Source organism: Diadema antillarum, unplaced genomic scaffold (genome assembly GCF_040938485.1).
Source record: "Diadema antillarum isolate AM-2024a unplaced genomic scaffold, OU_Dant_1.0 scf00000211, whole genome shotgun sequence".
Classification (NCBI taxonomy): Eukaryota; Metazoa; Echinodermata; class Echinoidea; order Diadematoida; family Diadematidae; genus Diadema; species Diadema antillarum.
The window spans coordinates 659,418-676,550 of NW_027271100.1; the positions used below are offsets into that span (position 1 = coordinate 659,418).

At 38.1% G+C, this 17,133-nt stretch overlaps 1 protein-coding gene across 9 annotated transcripts in view; it reads left to right on the forward strand.

Moving 5' to 3' along the window:
• The window catches only part of LOC139724336 (cGMP-specific 3',5'-cyclic phosphodiesterase-like), a 178,622-nt gene that overhangs the window by 119,091 nt on the left and 42,398 nt on the right, over positions 1–17,133 (forward strand). For all 9 annotated transcript variants that reach the window (XM_071635482.1, XM_071635483.1, XM_071635481.1 and 6 more), the window contains 3 exons: positions 3,878–4,021; positions 10,253–10,399; positions 11,895–12,002. In XM_071635482.1, coding sequence (XP_071491583.1) covers positions 3,878–4,021; positions 10,253–10,399; positions 11,895–12,002 — 399 coding nt within the window. The remainder of the gene's footprint in view (positions 1–3,877; positions 4,022–10,252; positions 10,400–11,894; positions 12,003–17,133) is intronic.

The following is a 17,133-nucleotide window of genomic DNA, read 5'->3' on the forward strand; positions in this document are numbered from 1 at the left end:
GAGATGACATGAAACAAATTGTCAGGCATCTTTTCAGGTGATAGTGTATCACGGTCATCAGAAACGCGGTCAATTTTTTTTTGCGCATTCTGAGAGTTACGAAAGGAGCATTTGCAGACCTGATAGCATCTTTCATACTCTTTATGAAATCTTTGTTTGGATGAGGGTTGTCAGAGGACACTTCCCTTGTGATAACGGCTGTAACCTGTCGATGGGCCAGGCCGTGGCGATAAGGACAGAAGCATGCACAGCAGAAATGATGTAACTCATTGAATGGGCAGGCCGTGATTAAATTCGGGAACCAATTTTCCAAAGCAGAGGGAATCAATCAACCCCGGCGGGCTGTCTCATGCTTCAAATTTCCTTGTGTAAAGGAGTCGCGGAGGCACACCTCTACATGGTAGTGTCACCGTTTCTTTTTCCTTGTCTGTATATGTTATGTCTGTGGCATCTTGCCTATCCATCTGTCTGTTTATCTGTCTGTCTGTACTCCCTCCCCTCTCCCTATTACCTTCAGCTAATCAAATCACCTGCAATACTTCTTCTAGCTACTTAGTTACTCTGCAGTGCTGCCACACTTTACTTCCATTCCATCCTTTTCCTTGTTAACTTTGTCTCCGACAGATACATCCTGTAATGTTGTATGTCTGTGCGTGCACCATGTCCGTTATGTATCATGCAGAATGAAAGTAATAGGTTTCTTGAACTCACTCAGACTCTCTCAAACTTTACCTCTGTAAAACCCTTTACTTTCTCTCCCTTTTCCCTGCCCTCCCCCATACTCGTGTTTCCACACACACCTACAAGAAATCTCAGCTCAGCTCTTCTGATGAGCATTTGATGCCCCTTTCATCCTCCTGTTCGTATGGAGATCATTCTTTTGCTGTTGCAATGCCTATATTTGGGAATCGGTGTGCCAGCCAGACTTACAGCTGAGGCAGACATTAAGCAATTTGTAAAATCTTTGATAACTTTCTTGTTTCCTGATGTAGGAGCCCAAGTTATTCAAAGTGCGTAAGAGAATCTTCTAGATTATTGTGCACTATATAAATCTAAGTATTATTATCACTATTATTCCTATCCCCACTTGGATAATACTGTTGCATCACTGGTTTTCATCACAAATACTTTCTGTCTGTATTGGTTTTCCCCATATATGAATCTCCCTTCTCCCCCCCCCCCATATTATCTTATCATTATTCCTCGTATGACATTTAACCATTGCACACATGGGTATTTACCTAAGCTGCAAATATCATCACTATGGTATTATGACATCATCAACACAATTGCACCAGAATAGATCTGATGATTAAAGCTCCATAATGGAAGCAATTCAATTTCTTGTAAATCAGAAACTTCTCTTCCTGTTGTTATAATGGAACACATCTATGTCTTTAGTGGTATCTATGACGGTTCTTATTTTTATTGGGCTCTAGAAAAGCAAGAAACAACACTTGTACAGGAAAATGTATCAAAACCTTTTTTCATAAAAGATGATTGGATAACCACTTTTGCTAGAATAGCAACTTTGGGTGGCAGCATCCAATCAGGAAGCAGGTATCTTGTCGTTACCATGACACTTTCTATTCCCACTAGAGTTGCTCTCATAGTAACTTTTTATGAAATGAGGCCCAGGTTTTGAATGATGCCAATATAAATGTTTACATTTTCCCTACAGATTTAAGGACTATAGGACTGAGAAAGAATTGGACAAGAGGAAATTTAAAAGCTTTATCCACAGGAAAAGGTCACACGAACGTACAGAAATTGAACATCTAGTGCTGTTGTCATTGCACTCAGAATAATGTGTTTTTGTTTTTTTCAGGTCACCACCCAAATATTGAAATTTTTACAGTGAGAACAGAAATACCCTGATTTTTCACTCAATTTAGGCTGTGCTCCAAATTGCACAATTTTGCTGATTTTTTTTTGTTTTTTGTTTTAGATTGTGCAGTGAGAACGGTGACTGTAAAAAATTTCGAGATTTTATATCTCACACTGCACTGCGCATGTTGGTCCTTGCTCTTTTTACCATGTTGTGGCGCGCTGAGGTATATTGAATTGGCCTTGAAACATAGATTAGTAAGCATGCCATTTATAACATGAGTGGGTCAGTTTTTTGCAAATAATTGCAACCCCAAAAGGTTTTTTTTATACCCCCGCCAAACGAAGTTTGAAGGGGGTATATAGGAATCAGCGGACGGTCGGGCGGTCGGGCGGGCTGTCGGTCCGTTGCAAATCTTGCGTCGCGAACTACTTCCTCAGTTTTCAACCGATTCCCATAAAACTTGGCACAGATGTGTGCCTTGGGTTGTAGATGTGCAAGACGTATTTTTTGACAGTACCCAAAAGTACGTTGCCATGGTAACGGCATATTATGGGCAAAAATGGGTACAAATCTTGCGTCGCGAACTCCTCCCACAGTTTTTGATCAATTTTTATGAAATTAGGTACAGATGTTCATCTGAATATGTTAATGTGCAAGACACATATTTCCGCAGTGGCAAAAAGTGCGTTGCCATGGTAACGGCATGTTATTGGTAAAATATAGGGCAAAATGCTTAATGGCAAAACTGCTTCATCAGTGTTCTTCCAATTCTCATGGAATTCATATTGAATGTTTGTCTTAGGATATAGGTCAGCATGACACATTTCTTGACAGTGACAAAAAGTATGTTGCCATGGTAACAGCTCACATATTATGAGCCAAAATGATGGAAAATTTTGTGTTGCAAACTACTTCCTCAATTTTTGCCCAATTTCCATGAAACTTGGTACAGATGTGTGCCTTTGGTTGTAGATGTGCAAGACGCATTTTTTGACAGTACCCAAAGGTACGTTGCCATGATAACGGCATATTAATGGCAGAAGATCAAGGAAGGATCTTGCGGATTTAACTACTTCCTCAGTTTTTTGACCAAAGCTTATGAAATGTTGTTTTGACCAAAGCTTATGAAATGTTGTTTGGCGGGGGTATAACCAGTCGCTGTAGCGACATTTCTAGTTTCTATATTGAGAATGGTGAATCAAAAAGATGCGACCCTGAGTGCAACCCAAATTTAAAAGTTTGCAATAAGAATGGCACTTCTAGGATTTCTGATGGACTCATACTCTCTCTTTTATATGTTCATTCTTTTTTCTCTATCGCTGTGTGTGTCTCTTGTTTTTAACTAATTTGTTTCCTTCCCTCAACTGGTGGTGGAGCCATATTTTGGGTTTCTTTTTTTTTTCTGCGTGTTCAAAATAGTGAAAAAAAAAAGACATTTAACTGCCAAATCACTATTAGTGGATTTACATAGTGGTCTTTGGAAAAGCATAGGCCTTTATGTTTGCACAAATTTGAGCAAGGCATAATATATTTGATGTATACCTTTTGTGTAGCAAAGGAATTTGATTTAATTGTTTGTCAATTCTTGGCGATCGAATACAACATGGGACGAGATCTTTATAATTACTGTTTTATTATCATTATTCTTATTTATATTGTTATCAATTTTATCATTATCATTATTCTTACTGTTATTTTTCTTATCTTATCATAGCTATTATCTTCATCATCACCATCATCTTTGTTATTATCGTCAACTATTGACAAATGTACTATGATATAGAAAGTGATACTATGGGTTGTGCATTCTCTCATTGTTATGAATGCTCAAGGTGCTTTGATTTATACTGTATAGAAGCCAGGTGATGTTGACATGTCAAATCAAATCATGTTATGGTGAATGTCTATTGATAGGGCACATGCCTACACCTCCCTCCTGATAAACATTTACACATATCAGTCGGGAAGACAGTTGGTGCTATGCTTTGCTACCAGGATCCAATCTGCCAAAGGCGCATGAATGCTCTGTCTGCTCCTTCCCAACAGGCCTTTGCCATCTTCTGTGGCCTGGGGATCCACAACACACAGATGTACGAGAACGCCATGCGGCTGATGGCCAAACAGCAGGTTGCGCTGGATGTCCTCTCGTACCATGCCACCGCACAGCCTGAAGAAGTCACGAAGCTCAAGGTTGGTTTTTGATTCATCACTTTCTCTGTCATCCTTGATGACATACGATATGAATAATGGCAATCATATTCAATACAGGGCAAGGTCTTATTACATGCCTTTCTAATGTGCAAGAAGACACTTAAGCCAAGTGTAGGAAAGAGTATGATATAGGTAGGGCATAATTATTGGCTTTGCAGCTGTTTAGTTATGAAATACAGCTTTCTCCTTTGCATCGGTGCTGATCAGAGCTGAGAAACCCAAGATTGAAGGATGCATGCATGAGGCTAATAGGGGAGAAGATGATTGCCTTCAATAAGTGTTCAGATGAGAAACAGATATTCAACTCTGAGAGCTTTTGAATCACCATTGAAGGAAGCATATTGTCAATGACCCAAGACAGATGAAATCAAGTAGTATGACTTTCTCTCTATTGACATTTCATTGCGTACAGGGTTAACTCTAAAAAGACTGGGCTATTTTGGTAGCTCGAAAGACTGGGGGGGGGGGGGGGGGGGGCCTAAAGGGCCCCCCCTTAAGATCTCGGCCGTGGATCGCGCGATCGCCGCGGAAATTTGCACAATGGTAGTGTGCGATGTAATCTACAAGATCGTATATTTAAATTTTCCAAAATAGTCTTCTTTTATTTTATTTTGATTAATTATGCTAATTTATGCGAGAAATCAGACTCTTTGATCTAAATCAGTAAATAAAGCTCCAAAAGTGCTCATTTTTGGTCTAATTATTCTTTGTGGCATTCTTAGCAAATGTTCTTGAAAAAAAATTCGGTATCAAAATTAATTTCTTATTTATTTTATTGTTTTATAAATTTCTTATGTATTTCTTTGTTTTTAGACCTTTTGTTTTTGTTGTTTTTTCAACAAAATTTGTGGCAGACACTTTTTGAAGCATAATACTCCTAAAACAAATTAATTTTAGCCATTTAGAGTAAAAATAAGCATACTTATATGAACTATGTGAAAAAACTCAATTTGCATTGACTTTGTACACAAAATCACATTTTTGAGCCATTTTCGGCCTCACGTGCATGTACAAAAAGTTATGTAACTTCAGAACCGTACCCCCGGGCGTCACAAATTTGGTGTCAAAATATGCGGGAAACTCGAAAGAAAAAAGTCATAGAGCATCGCGGCGAGAGCATTGCGTGTTGCAGAGTAATCGCGCGAAATGTCGAGGGGGGGGGCCTTTTAGCCCCCCCCCCCCCCCCGTCTTTTTAGGGTTAATGATAATGATAATACCAGTACTGGTACTGCTACTGCTACTACTTCTACTACTACTACTACTACTACTACTACTACTATTACTACTACTACTATTACTACTACTATTACTACTACTACTACTACTACTACTACTACTACTACTACTATTACTACTACTACTACTACCACTACTACTACTACTATTACTACTACTACTACTACTACTACTACTACTACTATTACTACTACTACTATTACCACTACTATTACTACTACTACTACTACCACTACTACTATTACTACTACTACTACTACCACTACTACTACTACTATTACTACTACTACTACTACCACTACTACCACTACTACTACTACTACTACTACTTCTACTGCTACTATCACTACTACTACTACTACTACTACCACTACTACTACTACTACTACTAATAATGATAATGATAATAAAATGATAATGATAATAATAATAATAATGATAACAATGATAATGATAATGAAATGATAATAATAATAATAATAATAATAATAATAATAATAATAATAATAATAATAATAATAATAATAATAATAATGATAATGATAATAAAATAATAATAATGATAAATATCAGATTAGTATCAAGACATGTCAGGTTGAGTTATGTAGTATTTCATCAATCTTTGTTCAATTTTTGTTCCTGCATTCCTGTGTCTATACTAAAATGTACCAAACATCTACCACTCATCTTTTATGAGCAGGGATTGCAAAAAGTAATCATAATCCTAAAGATGTATCTTCCTTAAAGAGTAGCAGGTCATTATGCAGTGAGACATGAATCAATTTTCTTCCTGTCTGAAGAGCAGCTCCTGTTAGGCACGTACCTCAAATATTTTAAAGTGGCGGCAACAAACGTGAGTTCAAAGGAAATAAGGTTGTTGCTGGTGACTCAATCTCTTGAACCTCCTTGGTGTGACGTAGGCAATACACTCTGATCTGCAAGTGTACATGTATTTGAATTACTCAACTTTATACTCTTTCCTGGTCAACTATCACACTTCTCTTTATAAATCATAATCACTTTCACTGACATTTATTGAGATGAAGCAAAAAAGAAATATACATGTAATATCATTGTTTTTTTTTAACTTTAGAATATTAATTTTTTTTTGAAGAAATGGAGAAGTAAAATACTACGATATCAAGAAAACATACCATCTATACAAATGCAGACCATCCATCTTCTAGTTTTCTACATCTTTTCTGCAAATGAGGAAAAACTATGATAGGGGTGACAGTTGCTTGTCTGTTTGTACTGATCAATAACAAGACCCCATCTGTGACACAAGATCCCCTGTGTGCCCAAAGTTTGGGGGAAACTGATTGACACATATTGATCCAAAGTTGTCACTTGGCTGGCATTTTGGGAGACTGCATGACACTCATAAATTTTTGCCCCCAAACCCAGAGTAGGGAATTTCATGCTATTGATTCAACTCTGGTTTCGAAAGAATATACCCAGTATTGCTTTTCAGGCTCCATCTTCACTTTCAGGGATGCAATTCAAATGGAATGTTCACTTAGGGTAATTTCACATCACAAATCCTGCTATTCAGTTTTGCAAAACTTGTTTTCTTTTGGTATTTGCAAAAAAGAAAAAGAAAGAAAAAGCACAAGCACTCAACATGAAGACTGCAAATTTCAGAAGAGGATTTAAAGTCCATCAAAAAAAGAAAGAAAGACAAAGAAAGTTATGTTGCAAGAATAAAGCTGTGGCACCTGAGTCTGTAGGCACCTTCAACAAACGTATGAAATATAAAACCAAGAAACCTTGGAATGTTCTTATTTTTGACCTCTAACCGTGAGCAAAATACTGTAACCCTTTTTTAGGATATCAGTGATATTCATGATTCCCGAGTGCATTCTCGTATGACATGTTTGTGTGGAAGAGTACTGTTTTGGTGATGCAAGTGTGTTGAGTTAGTGCCCAGATCCACTGAAAATTACTCCCAAGAGAAGGCTCCTCCACCCAAACAGAGCAATAACTCTCAATTAATCTTCCGAGGCACTAAATCTGTCGTATCGCATGTATGAGATAGATTGCATTTTGTGAATAGGCAGCTGAAAGAGGTGTGATGAAAATGGACATGCATGCACCCTTCTCAACCAATTTGAACAGGAAAGCTTACGATATATTTGCCTATTGCATTATTTGTTCAGCACATCTACCCACTCAGACAAACAATGGAAAAAACAAGGATATTGGGTGTAGAATGTGTGTCCCTTGTTACAACAAATTTCTTGTTGTCAGATTGTCCATTTTCATACAAGTCTTGTTTTTCCCTTTCGTATTATTCAATATTGCCTTCCGTTTTATAATTAGAAAGATACTTTGTACAATGTACATCTTGCCAAGTGAGTGCAGTTGATAGTCAGTAGGATTTAAAAAAAATACTACCATGTTGGAAACATTGTGTTAAGCGCATCACAAATGTAATGTATTATTATTATTATGTAACACCAACATTACCCTTTTGTTCTTTTGTCCTTGGAAAAAATGCTCCAAGAATCTTATCAAGATACTCTGATGTAAGGTGATATCTATCAGTGTACATTATCTCAGCATGTTTCGGTAATTGTATGCTGTTTCTCTGGGCTTGATGATTTGCTGCTCGCATAAATTGGCACAATCACTTGTAAGTTTCCCTGGTTTTCTTACTGTTCTCTTAAAATATGGTGTCACATTACCAAATATTTACAAACATTTTGAAAACAAAATTCGTGACAGGTTCTTTCTGTTTCACATGAACAGAAAAGAAGAAGTGTGTTTATTTTGATAGGCTCCTTGTAAGAATTTTGAAACTATGTATTTTACCTATAGTTTACAGAGCTAAGTATATGCCAAATTTCACAGAACTGATACAATTCAGATAAATTTGAGGTTAAAAAAATGTGTACAGATGCTTACCAGATGTAATGTGCAAGATCCAAAGGAATACAGTAGTATTCTCAGATCTTCTTTCATACAGCTTTCATACATGTATCTAGCATGTTGCTGGTGCAGATATCCTTTGGTTGTTTTGGAAACTTACCAACCTCAGTCCCAGTCAATTTCCCCCCCCCCCCCCTCCTTGTGTAATTTTTATGGAACCCTAACCCACTGCGGTTGGCTCTGCCAAATTAATCCAGAGGAATTGAATTCAATTGTGGAATCAATCATTTCCTGGGGGTGCATAGCTCCTGAGCCCTGGCTGCATTAGGACAACTATCTATGTGCCTGATCGGGTTTGCCTCTGGTATATCCTTATTAAGCCCCAGTCCATGTACATTGTCTATGAGTACTGACCTTTTCTCTGTTATTGACAAAGCAATATTCCCTGTGGGACCCCCCCCCCCCCCCTCCTGGATTAAGATTTCTTTTGCCACAGAGGACACAGAGGAGGAGCGATAGCTGGAGATGAAGAATGACAATTTGCGGGAAAGAGTAGGAAAAAAAAAAAACCTCCCCAGAAAAGCGCAAAGCCTAGAGATAACCATGGTGCTATATTTCCGGCAGAGCATAGCTAGCTCCATGCAAGATGGGAGGAACAAGCCACGGCTAGATTGACTGTATGTCTTGTCAGTTCAGAGTATTGGCACTGACAGTGAGAGATCCTGTTGATTAATCCCCTCTTATTTGACAGACGTGCATGGCCACCGCATGCACAAACACGCCTGCTCTTCAGCGGCCGCAGACACAAACTGCACGCAAGGGAATTTTTGCGGTTTTTTTGAGCCATGTATCACCAGGGGTCCTAGATGTCTCACAGATGTAGTTTGGAGTCTGAAAGGAAGAGGCAGAGAGAAATCTGTTTGGAATGTCAGTGTGATGTGACTAAGAAGAGATTGTATTCTTCTCGTATATTGATAGATGTTTCATGTTATGTTGTATTCTCTCTGTTCTTTAAGATGTTGCACACAGTTATTGTTATAAAACATGGAATTTATCTGAACATGACCACTGCTACATAAGCCTCATTCCTTTCAAAAGAAGAAGGACAAAAGAGATAGTATGACATACTGTATTATATTATGTTTTCTTCTGGAGTAGTCATTGTGCTTATTTCTGGTATTTTGTGATGAAATGGCTCTGTGTATTAAACTATAATCCTGCTTTGGAAATAGGACATGATGTTCTTTCTATTTTCTGGGGGAATAGAAGATATCTGTTGTAATAACATTGCCCTTTTTATTAAGACTTAAAGCTGTCTTTGCAAATGTTCTTTTGCCCCTTCTTATAAAGTCAGATGACTCTTCTGATTTTTGAACAAATCTTTTGACTTGGATTACATGATTTATATCAAACCATATCCTGTATGTTTGCTCTAAGTATGATAAAGATGGTTAATCTGATATTCACAACTGTAAAAAACAAAACAAAACTAACCCCCAAAATTAGGTAAATTTGCCAGGCTTTCCTATTCCAGCCTTAGATGTGTTAATATCCTACCTGTTGATAGAAGGTAAATGTTGGGAGAGGGATTTATTATTGAATGATATAAATATTCTAAATTAATTCTCCACCATTTTAGAGGTCACCAGGTACAAATGAAAAGTTGAATTACGTATTCAAACATTTGTCATTAAGTTTGATGCATCAGGGCAGTGCATGTGGAATGGCACTGTCTGTACCCATGGAGTGTAAACTTGGGAAAGAGGAGGACACACCTGCTCTTCCATTGTATTTCTAGTTTTATTTCGTGCATGATTGGAGAACAACTACACTTTGCTCTACCTGCATTTACTGAGCGAGTTTTCTTGGGTTAATGCAGTGTGCAGTTAACCAAAAGCCATAATTGTCATAAGCATGTAAATGTGCTAACATCAAACTGCGGATTCGTGGGGAAACTTCATGAACTTAGACTTATATTACATCATGTACGAGGCAGTCAAGGCGAAGATGTACCATGCATCATTAAATCTTCAATTTTCATCTCGAGTGGGGACTGCTTAAAAGGTGTTGATAGCTGATGCAAACGGGTTTGCTTTTCCACAGAAATTGCGAGTGCCGTCGGCAAGGAATCTGAAGCTTTACGAGTTCAGCTTCAACGATTTTGACCTGTCTGAGGACCAGACAGTCCAGGCCACGCTGAGGATGTTCATCGAGTGTGACCTCATTGAGCGGTTCCACATCCCATATGAGGTGAGAGTCCTTACTCAACAGATGAACACACACAACGTGCCGCCATCAATAGCTCCTCCCAGTTTTATAAGCGTAGACACCTCATTAGCACGTTATCAGATACTTCACAAATGCGAAGCCTGACAGCCATTCACATGGACACAGTTTGCACGTGCACACCATACACACACACACACACACACACACAGGGATTTTGCACGATGATGTGATGAGTGATTTCATATCATACATTTTTTCATATACGAGTAGTGAAGCCATCTGTGAATTCTATGTGTGATCATTTATGTACCAGTCTTAAACCCCTTGGAAATATATTCAATACATTTTGTATAATACACGTTGTAGTTCTCATTCTTCCTTTTTCACTTTTCTGTGCATAGCAAAATGTAAGGAAATTTATAGTGCTTAGATTTGTCTGTATTTGCTACAATCATGTGAATTTTGTAACATGCATAGGTATTGCTCAGCTTCAGACTTTTAGACCTTTGAATTTCTATATACTCCACTATCAAATGCACAAATTAAATTTCTGGAAGAAAGTTAGCCTGTTACGGTGCTGAGGAAAATTTTTCTTTCAAAGAAGTCACTTATTACTTTAGATGCACTTAAGTAGAAAACCATTTCTCATTGATGTAGGTTAATGACAGCATATAGGAGACCTAGTTAAGACAATTTATTTGTTAAACAACCACTCAAGCCCGTAAGTACTTCATCAACATTGTTTTCAAATGTAATTACAGCACACATTTACTATAAGAGGCACTTGTTTCATCAAATTACAGTAGTTGCATGTTTTCATTAACTAAGTGAACACTGTAGATGTCAGGATGTGGAGTCATTCATCATTTGAAATTGGCCTTCATTTTAGCCAGGCTGTTTCTTCTCTATCTGATCTCATTCTGACTACTGTCAAAACAGAAATGTTCACATGCATTTTAATTTTGCAATTTTGCGAGAACCAAGATTCACAAAATTTAAAAGTACACCAAAGTTTTTGTCTACATTATGAATAAAATTAAAATGCACACCAAAGTTCTTGTCCACATTATGCATTGGATGCTAGTGGTAATTTGCAAAACTTTCATGGCAAGAAATTGGCCTTCAGCTCCATTTCCCCAAAAGTTCATGCCGCAAATATTTCTTGCTTTACAGTATATTTTGAGGTTTAACATGAATCACACTAGATTTCATTCCATGTGTGACACGTGCGCTGGCAACCACAAAGGATTTCTGTAAAAGCTGTTATTTTCATGAGAGTATAACTTTCTTGAATATCACGAATCACTGTTGGGCCATAAATTAAACAACACGCTAAAATATTGCAAGCGGACAGGCATTAGTGCTCTCATGATATCCTCGGTGTCAAATCATGAAAGCAACATCTTACGATAATTTGTGTGACTGTAGTATTTTCAAAAATACCTGTGCACGAACCCCCCCCCCCCCAGCTTTTATAGTTAAGTGATTTAATTTCCATGTCTTTTCCTCCATACAGGTACTCTGCAGGTGGACTCTGAGTGTCCGCAAGAACTACAGACCAGTGATCTATCACAATTGGCGACATGCGTTCAATGTGGCTCAGACTATGTTTTCTATCATCATGGTGAGTCTATGTCAACCCTGCTTGCTTTATACACCTTACCATCCAGTAATCTAATGCACTGTAGCTTTAGGATTTGTGTATCAAATGTCATAGGTCAATGTTCAGAGGTTTTTTTTTTTTTTTTATTGCAGTTCTTATTCACTGATGAATGGGTTAATATTTGAAGTTGACAAAATATGCAGGTATAACATTCAGCTCATATTGAGGAAGTTGAAATGCAAAAGAACAGGCAGATGCACATGAATTTGAATTGTGATGTCAGACTATGAGTCTTTTGTGATACAGTTAAACTCGCACAAGTTGATCTTCTCGGGGGACTGAGCAAAACACACCGACTTAGGCGATTTTCGACTTGTGCGTAAGTCGAAAAAAATTGACTTACAGTTTCACCACACGTACATATGTATAATGTACATGTATGTTGTCTACTCTGGAACCGAGAGCTGGAGCGGTGTGCCACAGCACGGGTCACCTGGCAGGGCCGCGGCTAACTTTGCATGGACAGTGCATTAGTATTGGCACAGGTCCGATTACTTTACACCCTTGTTAAACCTTGGGGAAGTGAATATGAACGATATTTGAGCAGTGATTGATTCCAGTTTACCATACCGTGGCTTGAAATGCGTGTAGAGGTTTAATTCTGATTTACCTGTGCCCGTAACTTTCCCCCTACTTTCCGCTTTGAAAACTCAGCAGCTTCATCCATACCCAGGGCTCGTACGCATCAGGGAATTTCTGGAAAGTCAGGGAATTTAAAAATACTTTTTCCAGAAGCAAAAAGTCAGGGAAAGTCAGGGAATCCATCTATTTCTTCTGGAAAGTCAGGGAAAATCATTTTTTCAAGGTGTTTGTTAAAATGGTATTTGATTTCTCTTATCAACAAAGGAAAAATAGTTTGTCAGATTTGTGGTTTCTCTTATTAAGACTGTTTTCGTAATAGACTATGGAATAGGTGATGTGATTGGCATTAATTGCGTGCATGATCGAAGTGTCAGTCATCTAATAACACGAATGTATGATTACTTTTAGATCGAGATAGTGCTTTGATTTTGATATAAAATTTGAATTGAAGCATTTTACCACAGAATATAGACAACACAATCATTTCAATGTAAATAATTTTGCATCATATGCCACTCATGTGTTCTTAAGAACCTCTCAAAAAATCGTGTCTACTTAGCTTACTCGACGGAAGATATCGCAACCTCGTGGTTGCTTATTTCCAAGGGCGCAATTATCGCAAGTCCGCATTTAGGCTGCGCATGCGAGCTCTCTCTTGCGCTACTTTGCTGCTGTGCGACCGGCCTATCTCATGGTTGTTTTCCGCAAGTCTGTCTTTTTCGCGAGATACGCGTGCAAGATATTAGGTCAGCACGAAAAAAAAAAACAAACATAGCACATTCAAAAACTTTTCATGTAGCAACACTTGTGACCAAAAATGGACAATTGAAATGCGTGTGCAACTCATCATTATATACTTTCCAATTTTAGTTCCGACTTCCAGTTCTTTTGCTGGTTAGCTGAGTGTGGATGATTAAAGCCGAAATAATGAATGAAATCATCGCGATCCCGCCGGGTGGACAGATCGTAAAAGTAGTTGAATAATGCATGTTAACCTGCTTAATCGGTGTTCAGAAAAAGAAACAAACGCATTTATTAGTTTTAGTAGAACTGGATTTGTTCATATTATCATTAAGCAAATGATGATTTAAATATGAGTGTGTATGATTAAAGCCGAAATAATTAATGAAATCATCGCGATCCGCCGGGTGACAGTAGCGTAAAAAGAGTTGAATAATGCATGTTGAACCTACTTAATCGGTGTTCAGAAAAAGAAACAAAAGCATTTATTAGTTTTAGTAGAACTGGATTTGTTCATTATCATTTAGCAAATGATGATTTGAATATGAGTGTGTATGATTACAGCCGAAAATAATTAATGAAATCATCACGATCCCGCCGGGTGACAGTAGCGTATAAGAATAGTTGAATAATGTATGTTGAACCTTACTTAATCGTTGTTAAGAAAAAGAAACAAACACATTCATTAGTTTTAGTAGAACTGGATTTGTTCATTATCATTTAGCAAATGATAATTTAAATATATGAGTGTGTATGTTTAAAGCAGAAATAACTAGTGAAATCATCGCGAATGCCTTACTGCGAGTGGGGCAAGCATGGAGCAAGTGAGAAAAGTGATCCTTCAGCGAGGCTGCGTGAGAAAACAAAAGACCCAAAATATTCGTGCGAATTTGCAACATTTAGATGGGTAGAGAATGGTTGCATAATCTCTCAACTTTCCCACATCACATTCCATCCAAAGTTAGCAAGAGTCAAAAGAGGAGAGGGGGGAAAGATAGGGAGAGAAGCGTCATGAAGTATGGGTCTTATGTAAACAAAAACTGGCGTCTCGTGAATTTGACAGTGATTTATTACACAATAAAATCTTATTCGACTTAGGCACAGTAAATTCAATGGTTTTTCCGTGAAAGTGTTCTTGGAATTTCATCGACTTAGGCGAGTATTCGACTGACAAAATTCGACTTGTGAGTGAATTAATACACGTAAGTCAATGGGGAAAAATCGGGACTTTTTAAAATCATCGACTTGCGCAATTATTTGACATATGCGACGTCGACTTAGGCGAGTTTAACTGTACTTGCTGTGGGACATCTCGGATATCAGGAAATGCAGAAGGCATGTGATGGAGATTTCTATACGAAATATACCAGGTGCACCAGAGCAATTTAAATAGAGAGTTGTATCTTATCAGCATTTGATCCTCAGATTATATTATGTAAGAGGGTGTGAAAGTGAATCTTTAATATATAAGAGGCTCCAATGACATCACTAACCCATGAAGCAAAAACTGCTGTATGCGGGCAAGCACGTAAAGCATTACGTCCCACTTCCCATTGTGTGCGATTTATCAGGCCAGCCAGGCAGGCGGGGTGCGCGTTATGAGTATTGCTAGCTACCTAGATAGTGCAATCGCTTACCCTAGATCTTGTGAGAAGCCTGGAAACTGTGAAGCAGATGTGCCAGATATCGACTTGTCATCGGTATTTTGAAAGTTTAAAGTATATAAATGGTGAAGCATTGTGTGTTGCTCATGGCTGCACAAATAGATGGTGAGTGTGTGTTAGTGGCAAGAAAGTCAGATTTTTATACCAGGTTGCAACAGATAATTCCCAGGGAAGTGAGCAGCAGTGCCTATCAATGTTCTTTTGTATCCATGTAGATATCTTGAATTGCACCAAAATCACAAGAAATGTTAGTAGCTTTAAATATTTCCTACCATTCATATAAATTTGTAACAAATCGGTTTATAGGGAGTATTGACTCCGACGTCAACGTCTATTTTGTCGCCCATAAAACGTCATTCTTTGCAAGCGATTGCAGCGTATGCTGCCTGCACAATCGGAATCTGAAGTCTGCTAACATATCATGCAACATACCTTTCAAGTAACTGGGAGCAAACCAGAAATCAATATACTAATGATTTTGGCACGTTGGATGAAATCTGTTGAGAAATACAGTTCCTGGAGGGTATAGTGCACATGGACACACACAGAGTACTGACAGACAAAGGCAAACACAAACATACACACACACACTCACACATATCTCTCAGCAGACTTCTTTTAACTTGTCCTAATCATTGTACATGTACATTGATTTATAGTTTTGCATTATATCAGATGGATGTAACTTCAGTGTAAGATTGTGTAGGCAGTGATCAGTTGCAAAAGCGAGTTGTTCTGAGCTACAACATGAAAGTCAATGACCATATCAATGTTTCCTGACTACTGATTTGGTTCAAAGTTACGTGATTGGAAATAAGCCACTAAGTGTTTCCTGTGATTTTGGTGTGATTGGTTAAATATGATTTAAGATATCTACGTGGATACAAAACTACATTGTGGGCCATCAGTTGACAAAGTTACGACTCCGAATATCAGTGATCCAAATGATGAAGAAAAACAAACACGGGGTGTTTATAAGGTAATTGTCCTCAGACCTGTATAGATCTATCTAGATATGTGACCCGCTGCAACAAAAGGATCCTAAAGTCGCTGACGGGCGAGCCAAGCATGGCCCAGAAAAATGCTGTTTTCAGGCCCTTCCTTTGATCATTTAGCTTCGAAATTTCGGCAGATGATAGAAGATAAATTAGACTACAAAATGATGTAAAAACAGAAATCCGAACGTTTTGACAAATTTTGGTGATCTGACTTAAAACTCGATTTTCTCGGCTCACCCGTCAGCGACTTTAGGATCCTTTTGTTGTAGCGGGTCACATATACATCCAAATGAAAAGGAAATACAAACAAAGTCATGGCGCGCATCCTCAGCTCAGACTAGTGCCAACTAACACGGCGTTTGAAATTCTCTATTGACTCGCTGCATCAAGACTCAGAACTAAAAGCACACCAAAAATGTCGAGAATATCGTGCAGATCGCAACAGATATACACAGGAGTGGGACTGCAGTGTCATAGTAATTTGTACGTGTGACAGTGCACACATATCGTGTCTGCAGCGTCGTGTAGTGTTTTTTGGTTTTGCCACTCAGGCGGGTGAGTGTCAATGATGTGTGACGTCACAGAACCTCGTCTGTAGAATCAATACGCACAGACTGCCGAATGCAGCAATAGTACAATTAATTTTGTGCATTTCGAATAAGTTGAAAATGTCATGACATGTTTCAACTTTTGGTCAGTGCACAGGTGACTTGAGAGGCAGGCAGCAATTTCCAACTCAAGGGCACAACTCACATATAAATCCCCAGGGATGAGAAGTGACAAAAGCTTTTGATCTTTCCGTCCCATGAAAAAAACATATGACATCTACCAAAGTCCAAACATGACATAGTAAACCACAGCATTTCATTGTGCAAGTTCAGGTATAGGAGTCTCTTACTGTCCTCGTGCGTTTTTAATGCACACATACTACTAGGTCTGTGCTTCTTGGAAGTCGACACTATCCATTAGTGCCAATATGTTTATGGAGGGGCAGCTTTGACGGATACCGATTCAAATACACTCTACAGATATGGATATTCTTTATTCGTCTTTTTTATTCCAACAAAAAAGATGATTGTCATGCACATGTAAATGAATATACAATGT